General features: G+C 36.8%; 1 protein-coding gene across 4 annotated transcripts in view; it reads left to right on the top strand.

The window, feature by feature from the left end:
- The window catches only part of Vrk1 (VRK serine/threonine kinase 1), an 89,789-nt gene extending 63,585 nt beyond the window's left edge, over positions 1-26,204 (top strand). The window contains exons 11-14 of one of the 4 annotated variants that reach the window (XM_074067189.1): positions 4,042-4,220; positions 21,218-21,305; positions 22,490-22,561; positions 25,782-26,204. In XM_074067189.1, the coding sequence (XP_073923290.1) occupies positions 4,042-4,220; positions 21,218-21,305; positions 22,490-22,561; positions 25,782-25,813 (371 nt within the window). In that variant the 3' untranslated portion in view covers positions 25,814-26,204. Of the gene's footprint in view, positions 1-4,041; positions 4,221-21,214; positions 21,306-22,489; positions 22,562-25,781 lie in introns of all 4 variants that reach the window. The other 3 variants (XM_074067188.1, XM_020186103.2, XM_020186101.2) reach the window with 3 other exon arrangements.
- Positions 26,205-27,013: the final 809 nt, after the last annotated feature.

Genomic DNA, 27,013 nt, shown 5'->3' with positions numbered 1-27,013 from the left:
ATGTGCAGAATCCTTTGAAGAATCTTTTGTAGTGGTGGCTTTGTGGTCATATATTGTTTAGTTTCTGCTTATCATGGAAGACTTATATTGCTCCATCTATTTTGAATGATAGTTTTGCTGGGTAGAGTATCCTGGGGTTGAAGTTATTTTCATTCAGTGCCCGGAAGATCTCACCCCAAGCTCTTCTTGCTTTTAATATTTTTGTTGAGAAGTCTGCTGTGATTTTGATGGATTTACCTTTGTATGTTATTTGTTTTTCTCTCTTACAGCCTTCAATAGTCTTTCTCTAGTCTTTGTACTTGTTGTTTTAATGACAATATGTCATGGGGTAGTTCTCTTTTGGTCAGGTCTGTTTGGAGGTCTGGAGGTACCTGTATGGGCATGGTTTTCTCTAGATTTGGTAAATTTTCTGTAATTATTTTGTTGACTATATTATGCATTCCTTTTTCTTGCATCTCTTCTCCTTCTTCAATGCCCATGATTCTCAGGTTTGGTCTTTTGATGCAGTTGGTGAGTTCTTGCATTTTCTTTTCACAGGTCTTGAGTTGTTTAGCTAATAGTTCTTCGGTTTTCCTTTAATTACCATTTCATTTTCGGGTTCTGAGATTCTGTTTTCTGCTTGTTGTAGTCTGCTGGGTTGGCCTTCCATTTTGTTTTGCATTTGTGTTTCATTATGTTTTCTGAGGTTTTCTATATCCTGTGTCGCTTCCTCTTTCATATTTTCTGTTTTCGTCCTGAGTTCATTTATCTCTATTTATCGAGTTCTTTGTTTCACTTTGGTGTATACACAGTGCTTCTATAGTTTCTTTTATTTGTTCTTCTGCTTCCTCAAATTCTCTATTTTTGTTGTCTTGGAATTTCTTGAGTGTTTCCTGTACATTTTGGTTGACTATATCCAGTATCATCTCTATGAAATTCTCATTGATTACTTGCAGAATTTCTTCTTTCAGAATGTTCTTGTGGGCTTCGTTGGGTTCTTTGATATAGTTTATCTTTGTTTTGTTGGAGTCTGGATCTGGGTATCTGTTTTCTTCTTTTGCCTTTGGTTCCTGTACTAATTTTTTATTGGGGGGAAAATGGTTTCCCTCTTTTTTCTGTCTTTCCATCATTGCCCTTGATATTGTTACTGTCCCTGTATTCTGTGTAAGTTAGTATTGTCCAGCTTGTAATAATAACAATGGTGATACCTAGAATGGAAGGTTGAGAGGAGAGGGAAAGTAAAGAAGGTTAAAAAAAAAAAAAGGGAAAAAAACAAAACAAACAAAAAGCGACCAAACAAACAAAAAACAGAGCCAAAGAAATAAACATGGAGAGATAGTATACTAATTAACAGTAAGCTAAACAGGCATTAGCACAGTGAGAGGATAATAATAAAATAAAAAATCCCTAAGTTCCAATGCAATAAAGTTTCAGTCTTAATGATTTTGTTGCTAGTTCTTCAGCCTCCAGTCCTGAAGACTTCTCAGTGTCTGAGAAGTAGTTCTGTCGTTTTGTCATCAAAGGGGATAAAAAACAAAAGAAAATCAGAAAAAGAAACAAAAAAATCCCAAGTTCAAATGCAGTACAATTTCAGTTAGTACTTCAGCATCCAGCCCTAGTTCTGTCATTGTCTCATCAAAGGAAGTAGGAAAAAAAAAAGGCAGTCTGGAGACAGCTTTGTGAATGTCTATCTGAGGCTATGGCTCACCTGCCTCTTACTGTCAGCCATCTGCTGCTGCAGACTTTGTTTATTTAGAGTTCTCCTGATTGCATGCCCCTTTTGTTTTCTCCAGTGTATGGCTCTACCCACCTTTTGCAATTGCAGTCTTTTTTTTATTTAGAATTCGTGTGGGGAGGTGACCCTCCCCACTCTCCTGTGGAGTGTGCCACACTTTAGCCACCATTGGAAGCCTTCCCCTCTCCAAGTGCACTGGGGGTGGTGGCGCCACTCCTGCCTTCTGGCAGTTCCATGAGGGAGTGCCCTTCCCCCACTCTCCGGAGCTCAGGGTGCCCTTGCCCTCTTTGCTAAGTGTCTTCTTCTTTTTTTTTTTTTTCCAGCTGCTTGTTTATTATTTAGTTTGTTTTTTTCTCTTTTTTCCCTGGGTGGGGTTCAGTCTGTCCAGGTGGCTATGCTGATTTAGCCCAGGGTTGTGTGTGGGAGAACCGCGTGCCGCTAAGCTCATCTGGTTGTCTGCTTCTCCCAAGCAGGTTAGGAGCTGGCGTCTGGCGGTGTGGGCGCCTTCCTGGTTTCTCCATTGAATTTGGAGTAAGGATGCTATGTGTGGGCTGGGGTGTGGAGGTGTTGGAGTTTTTCCTCTTCTTGGTGGTTTTTCCTGCAAGGTGTATCTCCAGCGTCTGTCCATGATTTTACTTTCGGAAGCACGCTTTCTGCTTCCTCCCTGTAGTCGCCATCTCAGAATCTCATGCTTTTTGATCGTATATAGAAATAGAATAGTAAGATAGATTTTTACACATTTACCTTGTATACTATAACTGTGCTAAATTTACCTATTAGGTCTAGTAGATTTTCTGTGGGATTTTTTTTTTTTTAGTTTCGTTTTGTTTTTTGGTTTTTGAAAGAGCATCTTGCCATATATCCCAGACTGGCCTTGAACTGATGATCCTCCTGCCTTAGCCTAGTACTAGGATTAGAGGTGTGCCACCATGCCTGGTTTGATTCTGTAGGATTTGTGCACGTGCTATCATGTTGTTTGTAACTAAAGGGTCTTCACACCTTCCATTTTACTCTTTATAGTTTCTACTTCTTGTCATGCCTTCAACTAGCTAAAAGCATGTATATCTGTTCTGTTAAACTGTATGGAAGTGGTAAAAGTGGACAGACATCTTTGGTATTTTCCTGTCTCAGAGGGATTTTTCACACATCTTTTTTTGGGGGCATGTGCTGGAATTTTTTTTGGTAGTGCTGGGATTTAAACTCAGAGCTGTGACACTGGCTAGGCAAGCACTCTACTACTTGAGCCACTCCATCAGCCCCTATGCTGGAGTTTTAACTCAGAGCCCTGTGCTTGTTAGGAAGGCACTCTAGCACTTGAGCCACTCTGTCAGCCTGGGAGTTTTCAGTATTTTGGCAGACACAGTGATATTTATTTTAGGTGTTTTGTAGATCCCTTTTATCAGATTAAGAAAGTGAAAGTTTTGTCTTACTATCCTGCTATATCCCCAGTATCTAGAATAGAGTTTGGCACATAGTTGGTGCTTAAGTATTTCACTTAATGAACGTTTCTACATGGCACTGACAAGATGGATGTCTTGATTTATTGGACAAGGGATGGAAGAAAAGATTCAAGGAACACTGAGCAGGTTCAAGGAAGGGAGCAAGTTTGGGGTTAGGTCAGGAGTACACAGATGTACTTGTCGGAGTTTCAGGTGACAATTACATATCCAAGAACAAATAAATGAGGCAGTTGACATGCAAATCTAGAGGTTAAGGGTAGGAGTCATTAGCCCAAAATGGATTTTTAATGTTGAAAAAAGTTGATCATGACTGGTGGGATTTCTTCTAAGATTTGGTTCTGTCTCAAGGCACATTTGTCATTCAGAAGGCAGCTTTTCTCTTCTATGTAAAAATCAGGGCGTACTTCTTGCTTCACTCTGTTTTTGACATATTTTATTTAGGCCTTATGCAAAGAGTGCAGCTGTGTGTTACAGAACTGTTGGTTTCTATCGCTGAAATATATTGGCTCTGATATCTATTGTATTTAATGACATTTTACTTTAAGAATCTTTCTTCTAGTTTCTTTTGTATTTGTATAGCTTTGGAACTACATTTATTCATATTTAAATTTAAATATTTATACTTTCTTGTCTTTCACAATTAAAAAATTTTTAAATTGTATCTCAAAATATTTTTTATTTTACTTATTTGAAAATTAAATTAACATACCTTTCATTAAACAAGAGATTGAAAAAAATTGATATCTTAAAATGATGTTGTATATTTGCATTCTAATTTTACAGTAGCCATAAATTGTTTTCTTATAAGTTAAAGAAATACATCAGATTTGTGATTAAAAAATTATAAAATGACTGTTATTCTTTTAGGTGAAATTGCTAAATATATGGAAACTGTGAAATTACTGGACTATACTGAAAAACCTCTTTATCAAAACCTGCGTGATATTCTTTTGCAAGGCCTAAAAGCTATAGGAAGTAAAGATGATGGCAACCTGGACCTCCGTGCTGTGGAGAATGGAGGCTTGAAAGCAAAAGCAGTACCAAAGGTGAATTTGGTTAATTGGGCTTCTTGTGATTATAATCAAACAAATGTTAATTTCCAGGAAGGTAAAACAATAACTCAGTAAAGAAAGTAAGAGATTGGTAATTAAATTTTTTTTTTACTACCGTGTAAGGGAACATTTTTTATGATAATAGACAATGAGTAGGGAATTGTGACAAAATAAATGTAAACATATTTAATAACCTACTTATAGACATAAATATTTGTGTATTATGATTTTATCTTCTGATACTGATACTCTGCTAGAGAAATTTTAGTTGGACTAAATTAATCATTTGTATGTTCTTGTCTTCTCAGTCACCTCTTAGGGTTGATTTTGTCTCTCAGTTTTTCCTTGATGATGGGTGTGATAAAAGTGTTACCGTTTGAAACTTGGCATATGAAAATTTCCTGTTTTGTTGGTTGGATATATCTGTTACTTGAACATTATTCTGCTTGTTAAAGAAGTGTTGGGTTTATCTTCAAATAAGTGAATTCTTTTTTGGAGAAGAATATTAAGCAATAATGACCTTTTCTCTCTCTCTCTCTTTTTTTTTTTTTGGCTGTACCGGGTTTTGAACTCAGGGCCTCATGTTTGCTAGGCAGGCACTTTACCACTTGAGCCCGCCCACGGAAATATTGACCTTTATGGTAGAAATATTTTACAAACATGTAAAGAATGACTCATACCACTTTATTTATTTATTTATTTATTTGCAGTACTGGGGTTTGAACTCAGGGCCTACACCTTGAGCCACTCCACCAGCCCTTTGTTGTGAAGGGTTTTTTCGAGATAGGGTTTTGTGAACTATTTGCTTGGGCTGGCTTCTAACCGTGATCCTTCTGATCTCTGCCTGTTGAGTATCTAGCATTATAGGTGTGAGCCACTGGTGCCCAGCACTCTTACCACTTTAGAATTTAGATTTTATAGGTCTGTATTGACTTATTAATAATTTTTGGTTATTTTTGATAATTATTGTAAACATATGGACTTAGTATATAAAGTGACTATTTATTTTTGTTTTTTGAGACAGGGCTTCACTACTGTAGCCCAGGCTGGCCTTGAGCTCTTGGTCTTCCTCTAACAGTTTCCTGAGTGCCAGGATTACATACGTGTACCACCATGCCTGGCTATTATTTGAATTATTTAATAAAATGTATTGGCTGGTTTCATATGGGAGAAGAAAACTATTTTTAGATGAAAAATGTTTTTCACATTATTGATCCTGTTGTAAACTCCAATAGATTTTCTTGGACCCTTCGTATTCCAAACTATGAGAAAGAGGCTTGGAAACAATTTTTCTCTAATGAGAGATTTTTTATGTCTTTAACTTAGCAAAGGTAATTGGTATTTCAAAACTGGATCTTGGATTTTACTTTGTTTGGTAAATCTGGTCTCAATGATTTCTTTATAGAATTTGAACTTACGCATATGCATCTTAATTTTACATCTGCTCCATTGTCATGGTCCACAAACATGCCAAAAGCCAGGTCCAGGCTTGCAATAAACAGGGTGAGGTGGAAATCTGAGTTTTCATTTAGGTAGTAAGCGTGGTGTTTGCATGCATGTTTAAGTGCACAACATACATTTTTGTGCGTTCATAGTTGTAGCTAGGTGCTATAGTGTTTTCCGCTAAAATCTTGCATTGAAGAGTGAAGACCTCTGCTGCACTGAGAACTTGTTCAGAGCAACCCCCCCTTACAATTCCCTGTTATTTGGACCTACATGCTGCAGAAAATTTGGTTTTGTGGGTTGGTTGACTTTACATCTGAATAGGTCAGTTAGTCTGCTGCAGAGCTAACATCTGTGACCTTGTAATTCTCATAAGTCCTTGGGTGGTTCAAAAGGCTGTAAAGTTTCTGTTGGATTATCTCCTTACATGTATAAAGTTTCATGTAAGGCAGAAGAAAAATGAATGCCAGGTTGAACTATTGGTAAGATTGCTTCATTAGTACTGGGGTTTTTTTTATTTTTAAGTACTTGTTGCTGACACAGAGCTACACTTTGAAAATTAAATTATTAAGTTATTAAAAATTAAGATTAGGTTGTGGTAAGATCATGAAACTGCTTGATAGCCATGCAGCTGAAGTGAGTTATTAATTTTGTTGGCTTTTTGTCTTTTTATATAAAGGGTAGTAGTTGACCAGACCAATTAGTTCCAAAGGTTTTCTTTCTTTCTTTTTTGTTTTTTTTTAGGGGGTGGCACTGGGGTTTGAACTCTGGGCTCACACTTGCTAGGCAGGTGCTCTACTGCTTGAGCCACTCTACCAGCCCTCTTTTTTTATAAGCCACAAAACATTTTCTTCTAATAAATTGTAAATCCCTCATCTAAAACAAGTAAAAACAGAGCTCCCCCGCTGGCAAAGTTGGGAGATCCTTATAAGGAAAAGCTTTGAGAAACTACTATGCTGTCTTTTTTCACAGAGTTTAATACTGTCTTTTCTTCACTGTGGTACCAGGTGGCCCAGAACTAAATATGGTGTTTAACCCTAGAAACACTGTTCATTCTGTTAGTTAGCATATTTGCTCCCTCTTCCTTGTCTTTTGAAGTATAAAGTATATGCTTTGCAGTCATCAGACTGAAGTCTCTTTTAGAAAGGGATAGGTTTAATCAACTTCATATGTATATTTCTCTTTGGGTTCCTAAGAAATGTCCTCTTTGGTGAAATTTGTAGAAATTTGGATACTAAAATGGAATATGAATTTACCACTTGAAAGTGTGTTTAGCCCGGAAGGCAAAGAGTTTTAGTTAAAGCATGGAATATTTAAGGTCAAGAATAAAGAGACCAGGTATAAATCTGCCCTTAAAAAGTACAGAGCCAAACATTTTCATTATTAATCCAAACTAAAGACTTTCATTAGAATCTGGCACCACAGTTTGCAGGGGGTATGGTGGTGCATGCCTTTAATCCCAGACATGGGAGATGGAGATCATGATTAGAGGTCAGGTAGAGCAAGAAGCTGGTGAGACCCCATGCTAACAGATAAGAAGACATGGTGTCACACATCCTATAATCACAGTTATGCAGTAGGTGTAGGTAGGAAGATCTAGGAGTGAGGCTGGCCTAGTCTGAAAAATACCTGAAGGAAAAGAAAGGCTGAGGGTGTGACTAAAGTGGTAGAGTGCCTCACTAGCAAGTGTGAGGCCCTGAGTTCAAACTATAACACCACAGGGAAAAAAAAAAAAGAATCTGGCGTTACATTGCAGTGATTACTGGATTTAGTGTATACTCTTTAGTCAACATTCAATGGTTATATACAAGGCCTAGTCTAGGGTAGGTCTCTGGCACTGCAGATCAATAATATGTCCTTAAAGAATTTCTCTCTAGCCCATCTGGGCTAAGAACAGCTTAATTTACTGCAAGGAGTTCAGCAAGTTAAAAGGACATTAATACCTCTATTAGCTATTTTTGTCTAGGGTTTTGATTAAGTTGCCTGCCCAACTCAACAGAAAGGCTGTTGATTGGAATCTCTTGAGTCTTATCCCTAGGGATTCATGGAGTAGGTCTAGTGCATGGCCCTGCAATTTGTATTTCTTTTTCAGTTTCTGACAGTGTATATTATCCCTATGAATGATGTGCACATATGCTTCTTTCCTTCTCCTCTATTTTACCTCCTAATTTTTTAATTTTATTTTTTAGTTATATCATGCTAATTGCCTTTTCTAGAGTTTCTCTGAAAAATCACCAACCATTGTTAAATAAATCCCTGCTGGCACTCAGCCTAGAACAGGGTACAAAGAGCTGAGTAAGAGCAAAGGCCTTCCATTGCAAATCAGTAGTCTGCAGCTGCTCTGATGGACAGCTTCCTTCTTCCTGACACTGTATCTATACCATGTAGCCTGTAACTTAAGTCACATTTCCCCAAACATACCTGCTGAGTTTGGGGAAAATCTGTCCAGCTGTTTTAACATGATACAGAAATAGAGATAAACTGTATCTCAGTGGTATACACTTAGATTGTTGAAAGTTGATGCATTTGTGTTTTCTAATGGTTTGGTCATAGTTCTATACTTAAATGTGTTTAGTACTTACTAACAATTTTTCCCTTAGGTCCATTCTTGAGTTCTTTAGTTGGAACTTCCACTTATTTTGCTGAATTTTTTCAGGTAGGTTTTTTTTCCCCTTAAATTTTTAAGTGAGATTGTTACATAGGTACAGAAAAGTGCACAAGTAAGTGTGAAAGTTGAACTTTACAAAGTGAACACATAAATTTAAACATCACCAAGATCAGGATATGGATTAGCACCAGAATTAGTCTTGCCATTTTTTTTTTTAATTCACAGTAGAGGCACCTACACCTTTTTTGTGTCAGTATTCAGTTGTACGTCTGAAGTTCTGTGTTGATGCATGTGAGAAGAGTTTGTTTTTTAATGTTGTGTAGGACTACATTTTGACTGTTACCGTAATTTATTTGTCCCTTCTAGTATTGATAGACATTTGAATTGTTTCCAGTTTTGGCAATTGGGAAAATGCTGTTGAGAATATTATTATGATTTCTTTCTGGAAACGTATTTACTTCTGATAAGGTGTACATGTGGTGTAATTGCTGAGGCACAGGGTTTGCACATGCTTAGCTTTAGTACAGACTGCCAAGCAGTTTTGCAAAGGTCCTGTCTCAGTTTATACTCTGGCCAGCAGTTTATGACACTTGTAGTTGCTCACTGACACTGGCTGTTTATTGCATTATATTGAATTTTACCTGTTTTAGTGGATGTGTGCTGATTTTTTTCTATGGTTTTAATTTCATTGAAGAATCTTGATTTTGGGCCCTTTTTGTATGCCTAAAGCCTTGATTATCCTTTTTCGTGAAGTGCATTTCCGTTCTTTTACTCATTCAAAAAAACTGTATGGTCTACTTCCTTTTGATTTGCCAGAGTTAAGCACTTTTCATGTGTATGGTTTGTGTACTGTACACATCATCTTCCAGTCTGTGGTTTGTCTTTTCACTCTCTTAATAGGGTACCTTTTTGTTAAACAGAAGTCCTCCTTATTTGTTTGTTTGTCTATTTATTGTGGTATAGGGGCTTGAAGTCACGGCTTTGCTCTTGCAAGGGAGGTGCTCTACTGCTTGAGTCACACCTCCAACCCAGAAGTTCTCCTTTTAATGAAGCCCAGTTTGTCGTCTTTTGGTTTATGGTTTGAGCTTTTTGTATTCTATTTAGGTAAATTTTGCCAACCTGAAGATCATGAAGATACTATGTTATTTTTAAGAAATTTTATCCATTACTTTTAGGCCTGCAATTTAACAAAAACAGATTTTGTGCATGGGGTGAGTCAGTATTTGTTTGCATATCTAGTTGATCTGGATCATTTATTGAGAAGACCATAGTGTTCCCATAGTATTGCAGTGGACTCTGGTAACCATATGTTTGTGTGAGCTTCTGATACCTTTCTCTGTTTATTGACCTGCTTATAGGTCCTTGAGCTAATACCACACTGTTTGAACTACTGGCTTCATGATTACATCTGATAGTGTAAATCCTTCAGCTTTGTACTTTAAGATCACATTTGCTATTCTTGCCCCCTTTGTACTTACCATTTGTGTTTTAGAATCAGGTTATTAATTTCCACAAAAATACTTCAGAGGTTTTGATTGAGATTGTGCTGACTAAATAGATCAACTTGGGGAGAACTGACATCTTTACAATACTCTTTTCTACAAACATAGTTTACCCCACATTTGTTTTAATATTCTTTCGTTTATCTCAGTTGTATTTATAGCTTTCTGGGTTTGTAGAGATCATATACATGTTCCATGTCTATTTTGTTGTAATGGCTTTTATTCTTTCTGGGTTTTTTTTTTTTGCATTATCTGTGACTGTCCCAAATCTTTCCTTCATGTCATTCAGTCGTCAACTCTGCTGGGTTTTGCTGTTTCTAATGCACAGGCACTATGCCGATTGTTCTGTTTGTTTAGTTCATTTTCTTTGATTGCCCAGGCTGGCCCTAGACTCTTCAATATCCCGAGTCCTAGGATTGCAGGTGCGTATCACCATGCCACGCTTGGTCTCTTCAATCTCTTTAAGCCTCTGATGCATTCTTAATGTTTTCTCCCTTTTGGGAGCACCATGTTTTCTTTGAACATGGAGTCTTCACATTTATTTACTTATTTGTTTGGTTTTTTGAGACAAGGACTTGCTATGTAGTACAGGCTAGTCTTGAACTGGCTATGTAGCCCAGGCTTACCTTTCCTCCTGGCTCTGCCTACCTACTGCTGGCATTACAGTTATGTGCCATCACACTTACCTTTTCAGCTATCTTTCATAAGCTCTGAATATTTCTTTTTTTAATCCTTAGCTATTTTAACTTGTTTGCATGCTTTTTCTCTTGTTCTTACTCATATTGAATAGGGATAGCCTTACCTGGACTTGCCAGATTATTGTGTTTGTGATCATTTGACTTTCTCTTCTTCCCAGGCATTTTTCTTTTCCTCATAGTTTGAATTTGAGCACTTGGTATTGTTCATTCATTTTAGTTGCCTAAAGGAGGATCTGGTGAGCCGTAGGGCAAATTATCTATTTTTTCCTGTAGTTGCTTTCATTCTCTCCCTAGCTAGAAGAGGCAGAAATTTGAGTCATTCATTGATTTGGAGGTAGTGTTAGTTAATCCACAGTGAAAGAAAGATTTCATTGAGCATCTCTTTTCCTGGGTTTTAGCTTTGCATGTGTTTCTTATTTATTTTCTGTTTTGTCAACTGTTTGGGTTATTCTCTGTTTATTGTTGAAGATACTTAATGCTGAATGGATTTGATTATTCTGCCCCTTTATCCAGGCTTCTTCCTAGCCAGGGGAGAAACAAAATATCAGGTCTTGCTTTGGTAGGTCACTGTGGTGGTGGTGGGGGGGGTCCTCTTTTCAAGTCTTGTTTTCTAAGCTACCTTATTTACATCTTCTGGTAGGGATATTTGGTGAAAATTTTCAGAATGGTGCTCACTCACATTCTTCTCCCCAGTGTGGTTCAGTGGTGAACAGGAGCCACACATTGCTTCCTGGGAGTGTCACAAACTTCTTGGCCATCACTTTCAAAGGTTGTGGTATGAAGCTATGCCACTTCTGCTTGTTGCTGAGATGTTTCTTAATGGTTATTTTGGGCTCATTTTTTTCAGGTTTTAGGTGGGAGGAAGCTGTGAAATCTTATCCCCCAAATGTCCCCACTCTTACTTTTTTTTTTCTAACACATTTTAACTTGTTTTTGTGTGAACATTTAGAGTTAATTAGAATCTGTATCCTTTTCCCACAAGAGTAAATTCTCAGCTCCTCACAAGCTACCTCTCATATTACAGTCATCTGAGATTTTAATTCTTGTTTTTTTGTTTTTGTTTTTATATGCTATGTATCATTAGCTATTTAGAGTTAGTGAGTCTAACTGATATTTTTGTTACTATTTTTTTCTTGTTATCTGTCTTTTTTTCTTGGGTTTATTTATCATAGTATATGCTCAAGTATGTTTTTTTCTCAAGTGAGCTTACGAATGGTAAACTTTGTGAATCCTAGAAAAAAGTCAGTCTCTCTTTCTCTCCCCGTGTATATGTGTATATATATGTTTGTGCGTGTGTGTGTATGTATATATTGCATTTTGTTTCAATGAAGAGTAATTTGGCTATATGCAGAGGTTTTAACTGGAAAGCATAGCTTTGTTGTTTTCTAGCATCTATTTATCTCTGTCTCTATCTCTCTGTCTCTGTGTCTGTCTGTCTGTCTCTCTCTGTGTCTCTCTTTCAATAGTGATGATTGAACCTAGGTCTCTGCTTCCAGTGCCCCAGCCTTATTGATCTTTGTTTCTTCCTAGGTTTCTCTGTTTTTCACTCTTGAAACCTCTTGCTTTTTTCTTTATCTGGCATTCTGCATTTCACCACAATATGTGTATGTGTTTCATTTTGTTCTTAAGCATCATTTGTTGCGTTAGGTATGTGGTAGACTGACTCTTTGTGACTAAATACTTAATGCCCGTCTTTATCTCTGAAAAACTTCATTCAAATTTATCTTCATGCCTCTGTGAGTCCTTCGTTTCTTTCTGTCTCCATTGTTTTCCTCAGGAACGCCTACTGCAAGGATCTGGGAACTCTAGAAGCTAGCTCTCTTCTCCCCATCTCCCAAGTCTTCTGTGCATTTTGGTTTTGTATTAGAATTTTTATGGGTGAGTCCATAGTTTTTTCTAGCTCACTCACTTCCTCTGTTCTGTTTTGCAGTCCTATTTTAAGGGAACTGGTTGGTTTCTTTTTGTTAGCTTTCCCTTGTTTTAGTGATATGATAGCCTCTTGAAGTTCTTTTGAGAATGGTAATTATGATTTTTTTACTATTGACTCTTTTGGCATAGATTAGTTCTGTTAGACTTCAGTATCCTTTTTTGATTCTGTAATTTCCCTTAGAGTTTGTCAATCTTTGTTCCTCAGCCCAACTTGGAATGCCTATATAGTATACCTTGTTAGTTTAATGTAGTTTTCATTACAGATGTCTACTGCCTGTAATTTCTGGAGATGAGAGACTTGTGGCCAGAGAGGAGTTTGATTCTGCATGTCAGGGCTCCCTGCTTCTCCAGTTCCTTTGTGTAGTCTAGGAGATCCTTTAACACAAGCACCACAGGTCATTCTAATGCAGACATTTGTGAGATTGTGGGTATCACTCTGTGTTGCATATTGGAATCAGACAAATTAAATCACAGGTTGTGGGGTTGGGGATATATCTCAGAGATAGAGTGCCTGAATAGCCTGCACAGAGGCCCAGGTTTGATTCCCAGCACCTCAAAGAAAAACACCAAAAACTCGGGGTGGAAACCAGGCCTCAAGAGATTTTAAAAGCTTCCTAAGTGACTCCTTTGTGCAGACATAGTTGAAAACCTCTTCAAGTCAAAATTTAAGTGCCTGAATTCTAACTTCTATATAGGACATAGCCTTTTTATAAATAAATCTGTAAACAGCAGATACTGGGCATTTTAGAATTTAAATAGTAGCAGAATTTAAATAGTTTTTATGTGTGGGCAGTGATAAATACATGTCCTGTTTTGTTATTTATGTATATCAGTATCCTGCTGTAAGGGATGCAGAAGGAAATTTGGTATCATATAAACGCCTTGAATGGTAAATTCCCAGGGGAATTTATTTGTTGAAGTAATGAAAGGACATGCTTATAAGATGCTCAAAATTAGATGAATCCATTCTTCTTACTTAGGGAATGTCAGACATTTCTATGCATTTACTTTTTTTTAAATAAGGGGTGAATTAAAAAACTTTCTGTGGAAATAATGTAATCTTCTTTGTTTGCAAGATCGTTAGGATTATCCTAAAAGAGAAGTATAAAGTGCTTACAGCTGTGCAGACATTTACCAAGTGATCAATAAATGTTAACTACAGTATTAGTAGTACTATTATTTCACCCACTATTAAAGTTTTCTCATCTTTCTGGTTTCTGTTTTTCAGTGGGACTGGGGTTTGAACTCAGTGCTTTATGCTTACAAAGTAGGTGCTCTACCACTTGAGCCACACCCCCAGAACATTTTACTTTAGTTGTTTTGGAAATGGGGGTTTTGCGAACTATTTGCCCAGGCTGATCTCAGACTGTGATCCTCCCAATCTCTGCCTCCCAAGTAGCTAGGATTATAGGCATGAGCCATGTGCCTGGCTCTTTCTGGTTTCTTGATGACAAGAAAACATAGAATTTTCTTTTTTTTCTTTTTGGTGGTACTGGGATTTAAACTCAGGGCCTCCCACTTGCTACACAGTCACTCTACTACTTGAGCCACTCCTTCAGCCCTGTTTTTTTGTGTTCAGTATTTTGCAAGATAGGGTCTTGTGAACTATTTGCCTGGCTGTCTTCAAACCACCATCCTCCTGAACTCTGTCTCCTGAGTAGCTAGGATTACAGGCATGAGCCACTGGTGCTCAGCTATATGGAATGCTTTTATTTGGCTCTCTTACCACCTTCTTTTTTTTTTTTTGTGGGCATAAATAGTATTTTATTTTATTTATTTATTTTTTAAATCATATGTTGTTAGCACTTGAATAGGTTGTTTAGAACCTATTTCTATTATGTTCCTTTTTTTTTTCATTTTTCTTTTATTATTCATATGTGCATACAAGGCTTGGTTCATTTCTCCCCCCTGCCCCCACACCCTCCCTTACCACCCACTCCGCCCCCTCCCTCCCTCCCCCCCAATACCCAGCAGAAACTATTTTGCCCTTATTTCTAATTTTGTTGTAGAGAGAGTATAAGCAATAATAGGAAGGAACAAGGGTTTTTGCTGGTTGAGATAAGGATAGCTATACAGGGCATTGACTCACATTGATTTCCTGTGCGTGGGTGTTACACTTCTAGGTTAATTCTTTTTGTTCTAACCTTTTCTCTAGTACCTGTTCCCCTTTTCCTATTGGCCTCAGTTGCTTTAAGGTATCTGCTTTAGTTTCTCTGCGTTAAGGGCAACAAATGCTAGCTAGTTTTTTAGTTGTCTTACCTATCCTCACCCCTTCCTTGTGTGCTCTCGCTTTTATCATGTGCTCATAGTCCAATCCCCTTGTTGTGTTTGCCCTTGATCTAATGTCCACATATGAGGGAGAACATACGATTTTTGGTCTTTTGGGCCAGGGTAACCTCACTCAGAATGATGTTCTCCAATTCCATCCATTTACCAGCGAATGATAACATTTCGTTCTTCTTCATGGCTGCATAGAATTCCATTGTGTATAGATACCACATTTTCTTAATCCATTCATCAGTGGTGGGGCATCTTGGCTGTTTCCATAACTTGGCTATTGTGAATAGTGCCGCAATAAACATGGATGTGCAGGTGCCTCTGGAGTAACCTGTGTCACAGTCTTTTGGGTATATCCCCAAGAGTTCTTACCACCTTCTTTAGAACTAAGATTGTATTATATCCTTAAAAGTTCAGTTTTAGAGTATTGGGCAGATCTGAATGAAGCCTGGCTTATATTTTGCTCGGTAAGTATATGTATTATAAATTGTTTTGAATAGTAAATGATTATAAATTGCTGAATGTTGATTTTGCAACCAAAGATATGATAGTAATCAGTGTGAAATAAAGTTTCCAAAACATAGCTCCATAATTTATATTAAAAACATAAATCGGCCAGGCATATAATCCTAGCTGCTTGGGAAGTGGAGATTGGGAGCATCATAGTTTAAGGCCAGCCTGGGCAAAAATTTTGCAAGGCCTCACAGTGGCTCAAAAATAACCAATGCAAAAAGGTGGCTCAGGTGGTAAAGTACCTGCCTAGCAAGTGCAAGTCCCTGAGTTCAAATGTTAGTCCGTCAAAACAAAACATACAGATCACATTAATGAGTTTGCAGTGAACTTTCCCCTTGAAGCTGAAGATTGGTAGGGGGTAATAGTAGTTGACATCCTGTGTCTGCTATTTTCTGCCATGAATTTATTGGGGGAAGATCAGTTCTTTTTTAAGAAACTTGTTCACACCTGGCTTGAAATCAGTAAAATCTGCACTACTATATGAGGGTTTTAAGGGTTTGTTTTTCACTAAAGTTTTTATCTTTGTAAATATTAGCCTCCTTAGTTTACAGTGTTACAGCTTTGAAAGTCTTATATTTCTCATTCTTAGTTTGAGAATTTTTCAGATGACTTGGCTCTGGTAACCTTGAAACTTAAGGTTATTACTGAACATTTATGTACCCTATATTTTGTAAGGACTTTAAAATTATTTTGTGCATACTTTGTAGCATCCATGTGAGAGTCATTTGAACAGAAATACTGAAACTAAAACGCAAAAGAGGCTAGGTGACTTGCCCAGGGTCATACAGCCCCCTGTACATACTCAGTAGCAGTTTTTCTCTTTGAAGCTCAAGGTACTTAAAAACCCCGCTGTGGGTGTCGGCATAAAATATTAAAGATAATTAAGGCATAGCTGGCTACCATTTGTCTTTCCCCAGAAATTGTCCTTAAAACATCTGAAACTTTGCTAAAAGTTTTTGACACTAATGGTGCAAGTGATGGTGCCTCAGAGGAAACATGAGTGAAGAGATGTCATATTGATTCTAACACAGCAGAGAATACACTGACCTATTAGTCTTCTAGATGTTAGTTAATTGAATCTCTGAAAACATCTTTCAGCTTGTTAAATAACTATGAGTTTGCTCATGTTGAAGTTTCATGATCCTTGTGAAATGAGTGATGTTAGGATCAGGAAAGGCCCAAGAAGTCAGATTTATTTTCTCCAGAACTGCCATCGGGAGGTCTTCCTAGGTTGTAATATATGTAATATATGAAATGTTGATGAGAGTACATGCTCATGCATGTAGTGCTTCTGTAGATTGTGTAAACAGGGCTTAGCTCGTTCTCAGTTCATCTGCTTGTTAGCTGCTTTTTTTTTTTTTTTTTAGAAGAACGAATAATAGGAGGGCTGTAAAGCAACTCTTTCTCTGGCTCCTCAGCAGGTCAAACTGAAGGGATCCAAATATGCTCCAAAACAAGCAGGTGGACAGACGATGCCTACTTTGTGAAAGTAGTACTTTTGCTAAACAGTGTATTTCTGATAGCTAAGCAGCCAAAGTGCTTTTTCAGTCTTCATGGTGTTGTAAGAGTAGGATAGATTGAACTAGTAAAGAACGTTGATATTCCACACTTTGTTAACCATGTATTTAAACATTCTCTCAGAAGTGTTAATAGGTGGCAAAATTACTTGAGTTATATTTCCTTTCTTCTCGTCTCTAGAGTAGATATCTGAAAATATTGATAGGAAAAATATCTAAATTTAAATAAATAAACAGCAAAATCAGGAGTTGCCTGTGAAGTCATGTGGTGTTACATTTACATAAGAATTGATATTTTATAAAATGAAATTCCATGTAAGTGGGATTACATTGTACAGCTAAGTGCTCTGAAGGGGTTTCTTACACAGCTACAAAAAAGCAACAGTTGTTGACGTTGAACGTGTGTGTGTGTGTGTGTGTGTGTGTGTATTGTTTTTGTAAAAGTTGACATTATTCTTCTGCTTTAATCTGTTCTGAAGCTGAGAATGAAGCCTGTCACAGTGGCAAGCATACAGTACATGATTAGTAAGTACATTGTAGCAATTGCTACCTCTCTAAAGGCATTAGTCAGTACTGTTGTGGAGGAGGTTACAGCATCCTTTACTCTCATTGCAGTCTTCATCACTGAGCTCACTTAAAATAATAAAGCACATTAGCAAATTGTGGCAGAATATTTTTAGCTTATTTTTCAAATTCATTTGTCCCTTTTTTTAAAGCACTTACTCATTTCCTAACCTATTTCTCAGCTTTTCTTCTTTTTCTAATTATATCTGACCTTTTCCTGCATTTTCTTAGAACATATCTGTAATTATTTAATGTCCTTTTCAAATGTTACACAGTTTTTGAGGGACATGGGTAAGATACCATTATTATTAGAACAATAGTTGAATAGTTGCTCTAAGTAGTCATAGGTACTGTAAAATTCTGTGCTAAGCTCAGCAAGGGCTAGGAAAACGACAGAGACCTTACTTCCTGTCCTTAAAGAGGGCAAAGAGGGGGAAATAGAGAGAGGAATGAAGATAGCCTCCACAAAGCACACAAATTAAAAAGAAACAAAAAAACCAACATTGAAGTAAAAACACAACTTGAAACTAAAGCTTCATACTAAAGTGTCACATAGGGAGGCAGCATAGTTCTGTGGAAAGGAAATTCTAATAAGAAACAAGGAGCCCTGAGTTCTAGTTTTTTTGCCAGTACCAACCGAGAAACAATGACCAAATTCTCTTTGGCTTTCTTCTGTCCCCAGTTTTAGTTTTTCTCTATCTAGTGGATATTAACCTAATCTTACAGTTTGTAAATATTGGGGTATACCACACAAGTTTGCTTCCCTTCATAGAAGATATATCCCTTCCCCCCCATTTATTGAGTGACTAATATGACCAGTTTTTAGTTATTATTTAAGCATTTAATAGTAATTCGTAAATTGTATACATTTGCACAGTGTCTTCAAGTGACCTTAATCAGATAGCTATGATTAAAGGATAAGGGCAGTCACTTATTTGTACTCAGATTTCTTTTGCACATGTGTAATGCCAAACATTTGAAAATTTATTCTTAGTTTTTAAAATAAACATGCACGACTTTTGTAATAAGGGGAGGGGAGCCCCAAGAACACTGCCTGAGTACTCTTCTGTTTCAGAGGTAGCTGTGGATCTGATTGGCTTTTCTTAGAGGTCATCACCCGCATCTAAAGGTGGTCTTCTGACGCTTGACGGGGAAGCAGAGAATTGGTCTGTGGTTTTATCTCTGAAGAATTTTATTCTCCTTTGCATTGAAATAGCTTTACAGGCCTCCAATCAGTGTTTTATGATGAAATATCAGTCCAAAAGTATCTAGCTGATTTGTCTTCCTGTTCCTAAATGGGAAGTGAGACGCTGCTAATTAACTAAATTATGTGCTAGGATATCTGAACACTTCAAAAACTATGTGTAATATATACATTAATACTCTTTGAAATAAACTTAGTTTTTGAAGATATTTTAGTTGTGCTGAATTAAAAGAAAATCCCTATTCTAAATCTATTTTATCAATTATTCGTGTGTGTCATACAGTATTTTGGTTTCATTTATAAATGCAAATAAAGGTGTCTGTGACACCTAGTATAGAATGTGACAGAATTAGAGATCTGCATAGTCACTCTGCAGCCATTTTCAGTTCAAAGGGAACCCACATACGGTCTCTCTGCAGCCTAAGGATGTTGACAAATAACAAAATGAAGCATTTGGAGACACTCAGAAGAAAGGGGCTGGCAGCACTTTGTTTGGAATCTTACCCATTGCCTCAGCAAATGAGTACCATACTTAGATACTATTAAACTGGAAGGATTTCGTTTTGTTTTGTTAATTGGTGATCTTTAGACCATTGGCCCTTTCTGTCCAACTACATAGTTGTTAGAGAAGCTGGGCAGGAGATACCTGGCTGAAGTGTGGATTAATGTAATTCAGAGCTTTCCCTAATACGTGTTACTTAAAGCACAGGTGTTCCTTTTTTGTTGGTTGAATACTGTCTGATTTTCATTCCTACATAATTTACCTGCATAGAGATTAAGAAAGCTCCTGTTTATTAAATAAGCTTGAAAACAAGATGAATGCAGTAGGTGCTGGGTAGAAAATATTGGCTCGCTCCCTTTATAATGAGCATTTAAAAACCTGACCTCCAAAAACTGGGAATTGCATTCTCTCCTGTATGGAAAGCAATATAGTTCTGAAATATTCCTCCTTAATTCTGGTCTGAACGAACAAAAGTGTCTGTGTTTATTCCTGCCTAATGCATCACAAATCTGCTGACATGCTAACCTTGGAGTCTTGGCTGGCGTTAATCAGGCCTGTGCACCGGCAGGAAAGATGTACCTAATGCACTCCATCAGTGCAGTTTGCATATGGAAGTTCTCACAGGGGAGCTGCCCTGTGCCAGCTGAGGGTTACCTGCCCACTGCAGTTATTGTATGTAATTATCGAACCAATCTGTTCAGCTCAGCAGGGTTTAGATGGTAATCATGAAGCAACACTTTGGAAAAGAAAGATGGAAGGCACTCTCCCCTTCTCTCATCAGTTATGTGAAGTTATAGCCACTCTAACAGCTATTTTTGAGAAGCAATACCTCCAAATACAGATCTGTTAAATGAAGCCTTTAAAGTTTCTTAAGTTTACTCAAGTTGTTATTTTTGTATACGTGAAGCATTTTCTTTAGGAACATGGTGGGTTTGTCTGAGTTCTCTTTCCACAGCCACCTTAGCAGGTTTTGAAGCAGTGGGATTAATTGTGATACATAGATAATAACGGTTCTGACCATTTGGGGGCAGGGTTAAGGTAAGGTAGCTTGAATAGGTTCAGCACTATATGGTTCTCTTTGGAGCAGAATCCATGGTTGCCATTAGGGAAAAGGATAGTGTGCTGTCTGTCAGCTGGTATTATCTTCTTTTATAGCACAAAATGGCCCACAGCAAGGAACATTCTCAGAGAAGCCTCACTTAATATTAATTGCTAAAAAATATAAATAGGGACATCCTCTTGCATTATGAGTCTGTGAAATTTGAGACATATCATTTGTTTCCTGAATGATACAAACTTATTTTTGGGAAACCTAAAGAAATTTTGAATTAATATTTGGAGTTTTACAAATTTACTTTTGAAACAACATGAGATACAGTTATGAAAAACAGAGTTTTATATTTGTTAGTAATGTCTTTCTGTAATTATACCTACATGGAGTGATGTTAAATAATTTAAAACTTGGCAATGGATTGGACTAATTAAAGATGTTATCTGATGGGATGTGATAGAAGGAAATTGCATGTGCATTTGGGAAGAATAGAAGGCAACAGAATGTGAACACCATCTCCTAAGTAACACTGACCAGGAAAATACATAGAAAAAAAGAAAGACCTAAGAGAAGGGGAAACATTCCAAAGGTTTTTGAGTTTTTAGGAGAGTTTGCATTTTTCAGGTTTTCATTTATAGTAAAGTTTATGGCCCTCTTATTTATACTTTTAATAAAAAGTACTGTAAAAGAGAAACATTTGTTAGAAAAGTGCAAGCATTGATACAGTGTGAGATGAGGCATGTATTCTTTGTCTCCTCTCCCCCCCATTAGAAAGTGGGGAGAATGAGTATCACTGTCTTGTGGGGATGGTGACAGCAAGCTTGTAAAACATTTCATTTTGTAAGAATTTTTCTGTGACTCGTCCTGATGGTTCAAACATAGCTTCTAGTGATGAACAAAAAGCATGAAAGGTAAGAGGTAGATATAACTAATATGGCCATAATGCAGACTGATGACGTCGTTGAAAGTTCCTTTACTCCTGTTTTGTTCCATAGCCCATTCCTTTTCTTAGGAAACCACCCACAACTGAAGTTATGAATATTCTTCCTGGATGCCTTGACACACCCGTGTTTAGACACAGTCATATATGTGCTCATCAGCAGTATGTTTGTTTATTTACTTCTTTGACATTAGACTACATCTCTCTCTCTCTCTCTCTCTCTCAAATTTTATATGCAAGAAGCGAAAGAAAGCGTTGGAAGAAAGCACAGCATCTAGCGTTGGAGATATGGACTGCTCAGACACGCAGACAGAGGAGGCCACAGAGACCCGTAAGTCAAGCAGTCTTGCCTAGCCTCTTCCATCCATAGGCACAAATTGGGCTTCTTCCCACCAGATGAAGGGTTATCCACTTGGATTATAGCATTCTGATTTACCGTAAGGCATAATGTAAATAGATCTGACATTCATACAGTATATGTTGGAGTGTCTGCTGCACGCAATCATGAAGTTGGGACTGGGGGCCTACTTTCATTTTGCAGATTTAGAATCTGAAACACTGAGCATTTGAATGACAGAGCTGTTGTGAAAGAGTGAGAGGTAGAGACCTGAACTCTTAATTCTCAGGCCACAAACTTCCTTACACTGATCCTTTTAACTCTGAGAGTGATAGTGAAGGTCCCGAGTCAGATTCTTAGTACCTGGGCTTATCACAACTCTACTTGTCTGGTTGTTCCCCATGAAGTCTACCAGCTCGTGTCTTAACAAGTTAGGATGCAAGGAATTAAAACTTTGAGTCATCACTTTTCAAAGCACTTGATTCAGAAAGCAAGATCTGAAGTAATTTCTCAGATGACTTATCAGCTGGTGTTGAAGGCACTTCCTATAAAGCAATAGTTGCAGAAATGAATTAGGAAAGAACATCGGCAAATGGCAGAACGAGGCTGCACTTTGGTGTGGTTAGAAATGGCTGGTCAGTGTGTTCCAGGTTTCTTAAGAGATGCTTTCCTTGACTCAGTGGAGAGAGAATGAGTTCTTCCCACAACATCATTTTCTTTCTTAAGACTTCTTACCTACCTCTGTGCCTTTTGTTCATTTATTATTTTTTTGGTCCTGAAATATTTCTTGATTTGTAATGAGAAAGCTTATTTTGGGTAACATTTTTATGATAGTATAAATGCCCTATTAAGTAAGACCAATGCTGTATTTTTCATTCCTTATGACGCACCTTCTTTGTTACATGTGTATGTGTAAAGCAAAGTATTCTACTTTCAAAGACAGTTGTCTTTGTCCTGATTTTATTAACATTGTCTTCATTATGTACTATGGGTAGAACATCATGAGGTTTATCTGCATTTACCTAGAGAGTCCTTAAGATATCTGAAGGTGGAGTGTATAACTTCACTCTGGAGGCTAAAGGTTTTGAAGTAGTCCCTCTCTTTTTTAGTGCTGCTGTCTTCCATTTGCTATTTTTTTTTTATTCCCTTCTCCCCTGTCTTGTTCATTTTGTTATTAGGAAGTGAGGAGTCCCAAGGAGCAATACATCGAAGCATGTCTCAGCCAGAGGCTAGCAGCAGCAGCTATGACAGTGAGTGGGGACAATATTAAGGAGTTTTTATAAAAATAAAGTAATATTCTTACTTTAAAAAATAAAAAAGGTCCCTTAAAATTTCAAACTAGCAGTTGTAGTTTAGGAAGAGTCCTACATTGTTCTGGTAAGGCTGATATCTCTCAAGGGTGGCGTCTCAACTGTGCCTGGAAGACCCTGGCTCTCTTGACTACCTGCAGGTCATTTGTCACCTGAGCTTTGCTTAATGAGCACCAAAGGTATTCATTTTGATAGATAAGTGATTTTAAATTCTAGTTTTAATGATGAAAATGTTTCTAGTGCCTAAAATTTTAATGCAAAGTCTTCATACTGATAGTTTTTCCTGTAAGAAAATAATTAGCATTTTTATTATTTTATTATTTTATTAATGTGGGAAAAGACTAAACACAAATTTAAGGAGAGTAATTCAGATTTTTTTGACACAGCTTTTTAAAGATAATCAAATTCTCCTTTATTCATATAAACTCTGAGAGTTGCTTTGCTTAAATGTTTTTTGTTTTCCCGTTGTAATTCCTTTTTTCCCTAAAGTATCAGGCAAGTTAAGACATTTTATTGTCAAAATATTCAAAAAGAGGAATGTTATCTGAGATGGTAAAGTTTTTTTCTCTAGCAAAGAAAGAAAAGATTTTTTTAAAAAGCTAAGGGGTCATGTAAATATATGTATTTTTTCCACAGTTTAAAATAAGTTGAAGGAGAAGGCACATTATTACATTTGGAGTTTTTAATTGTTAAGACATATGTAATACAGCTCAGTGAATTTTGTGGTTTAGGGCTTTAAGATTTTGTGTCTTAAATGTGTTTCAAGAATGGTTACCTCTAACAGCAGCTTTAGAAATGTCAGTTTCTTCATTAACAATTTTATTTTCAAACACAATTTATGGTTTACAATATGGTAGGAGATTTTTCTCACTGTGTGATCTTTTAGAATGCTGTGCCTAGCAAAATGGGAGCAACTTTCCTTTAATATCTATTTAGACCATTTCAAAAACGTGTATAATTTTCTTGATACACCTAAACTCATTTTGAATAGTTGGGGGTCTATTGTGTAGGAACACATTCTGAAAGCTTTCCGCACGTGCATTGTGTAGGTTTTCTCAGAAAAAGAGAGGGGGTGACGGGGTGGTGTTCAGGAAGAACAGAGGCCTCTAATCCTTTTATTTTTATGCAAGGCGTAATTTTTACCAATTGAAAAAATTTGGTTATTTGCTGCAAGTAATTTTTCCCACTCACAAAATAGTAAGCCTTAAAATCACACATATTCTGGCATTTCAAACTATGTTGGTGTTTCAGAATTGTACTAAAAATTAGTTAATGTAGCCATGATATTTATGGCTAGCATACTTTGTTTCCCTGTTCATAAAATGGAGTCTGCTCCTATTAGTGTTAGTTTTGAAGTACCATGGGGTTTGAACCATTTCTGAGGACTATTTGGCATAACTGGCCAGGAGATACATAATTTTTAAGGCAATCCTACCAAGAAATTTCCCACTAGCACATTCTGTAGTATAAAATTATAGAAGAGTATCTAAAACTTGTATATATTATTTTTTCAAATATCAAAATTTTCACATTAGTTTTATGATTGGACCTGTTAGTAGTAGTATATTATGAACATTGTTATTTGAAATTAAGTAGACAAGAAAACAGTTTTTTCCTGCAATTATCAGAATAGAGTATTGGGGGGAACATGGAATTGATACATGCAGCAAAATCTCCAAGGTGCTTAGGACTTACTAATCATGTCATAAATTCCAGGTGACAGTGCATTTTGAGTTGCAACGAGAAACTCTAAATCTGAATTGCAGAGGTGAAGCAGTAATATTTAAGAATTAAAAGAATGGGGACAATAATGAAAATAGTACTGTTTAAATATAGCTGTACAATTATAGCTTCAGTATCTATTGTAATATGCCTGTAGAGTCAAAACTTATTGAAAGAAGGATATTGTTATTGACCTTGGTTTTGTGATAACCCATCACACCAATCTCACAATTGCAACATGTTCAATTTTCTGTGCAGAATTAATTTCAAAATTCTTGAAATAAAAACATAAAAATATACCATGGGATGTTTTTTAATAGAGAGTTATATGACAGAAATTGAAGAAAACCCTCAAATTGTTAAACCAACCATAGCAAATAGGCTATATATTGTGAATGGCAAGAAAAGACATTCATGTAAGCTCCTAGTTTGCTCTAGTTGAATTGTTGGCAATTGAATAGAAACTAACTTGGAAAATTAGAAAAGGTAATTTTTAAATTATCTTCCAGTTAAGTGGCTAGGTAAACCCACAATCAGAAAACCTTTATATACTGCTTATTATTACTCATACATGGTAGAAATTTTGCCCAGATTCAACTATGTTGTGTGCTTTTCAGAAGAAAGTGCTGATCTCTGTGTGGCTCAGTGATTTGTTGATTAACGGTGGTGTACCATGCTGCCCCTTGTTGTGATGTCACTGCTCCTTCCTGGCAAGGAACACATGAGGCATGTGCAAGAAATGGCCTCACCTCATGGGCCAGCCCGGGGCAGTGTGCTCAGGCTAAGCACATCCTCTGGCTGCATTCTAGGTGCAGGTGGATGGGATGGTGGGTGGGGAGTAGTCTCTTGGGTGAGACAAAATTTTCATGTTCCCAGTAGAGAATCCCTTGTTTATTCCATCCCAAGAAGAGTTGATAGGGGTTGGTATAGGAGCCTGAGACCAGGATCAGTTGTGATCCCTAGAAGAAAAGACTTTCCATTTTAGCATATTTCAGTGCTCTCCTGCCTAAAGAGGACAGGTGTTAGGCTTTAAAAAGCAACTCAGAAATGAAAGCCCTTGCTTTTTGTCCCATGTATAACCTCATTGCTTGCCCCCAAGGAGTACATGGTATGGTTGTAGTTAATGTCTTAAATTTTATGGTAAAAATTTTGGGGAGACATATGTCAGTATCAGTGTATACTGGATATGTTTTTACCAGTAGGAGAATTCCTATATGGGTTAAGACTAAAAAGTAGATATTTTTTGATATTAAAAAATTGGCATAATTTCCTGAGATTTTGAGGGTACTAGTAGTTGTTCCTTTTGTGCAAATTTCATCTCCACAAACTGTCAGAGTCAATTAGATTTTAAAATATTAATAACTCTAGTAGTGTTTATTTTCTATTCTTTTGCTTTTATAAATTAATGATTAATTATTTAAATTTCTTTGATTTCAAGGTTCAAGAACCAGAAAGAGAGTCCAGAAGTAAATCCAATGCTGGGAACTGACCTTTCTTCTGTTTGATACTTTCTTCTTTTCTTTTTTAAGCTTTATTCTCATGTGAGTCTTGTGGGATGGGAGTAATAATTAAATACCTGTGTTTTTGATGAGCAAACTTTTTTTTTTATTAAAATGAATATTTTGTATGATTTACTGAAGACTAATTTATGATATTCCAAAATTTTCAGGTTGTACTCTTTAAGCTATCCCAATCTGTATGGTTGAGGTTTTGGAGTCGTACACTTTTTCTAATCATTGTGCATTTCCCAGAGTAGATAGAAGTGTTCGACACTCTTTTAAAGCAATGCAAAACTTAAAGGTCTCTCTTGCTTGATATAAATACACAATTTATAATGGCAATAAAGTTTGGTTTGTATTGATTTTGGTTTTCTCCACAAGCATTTGTTGAGTACCTGGTGTATGAGACAGGAGTGAAGCTGCAAAGAAGGGCAAGGAATATGAAAGAAAAATTAGAATAAGTACAATACCTCTATGAGAGAGAAAATACGCATATTTGAAAATCAGATTACATAAGGATTATGTAAGTGTGTAAGCTGTACGGCAAGAAAATGGATGGTAAGTCATCAAGTGGTGCCACAGTCACAGATTGTCGAGCCTGGCTTCTGTTAGGGAGTCCTGTGAGCTTGCTACATACAGTCTCTTACACACTCACAGGAGATTATTTTCCTTACAAGTTTCATTTTTGTGCAGTAAACCAAGCACTGTAGAGTTTCAGTGATAGAAATTTTAAGATGTATGTTTTTTTGTTTTTTTGTTGTCTTGGGAATAAAAGCTTAGAATTTTAACATTTATGTAAATGTTAAATGTAAATGTTTACAATGTAAAGATACATTCCTCAATTTATTTGGTCAGGGAAGTGGAATTGGATATATTTTCCAGTGGATGGAACACTTCACTGCTTGTACAATGTCTTTGGGTGGTGTACATATGCAGTTTTATTTAAGTATTTGAGAATTGTCATACATATTGAAAATATAGGGCTGGGTTGGAACTCAGAGGTAGAGTGCCTTCCTAGCAGACACAGGCCATGGGTGTGAGCCCTAGCACCACAAAAAAGTTGTATATGTTTGGTATGTGTGTGTATTTATATATATGTAATTGTATACATATTATATGAGTGTATATATAATATATCTGGCACATTACGGTAATGATTTCAGCACTGGTT

Source organism: Castor canadensis, chromosome 3, assembly GCF_047511655.1.
Source record: "Castor canadensis chromosome 3, mCasCan1.hap1v2, whole genome shotgun sequence".
Lineage (NCBI taxonomy): Eukaryota > Metazoa > Chordata > Mammalia > Rodentia > Castoridae > Castor > Castor canadensis.
Note: the sequence above shows the minus strand (reverse complement) of the source record. Positions and strands in the feature narration are given on the sequence as shown.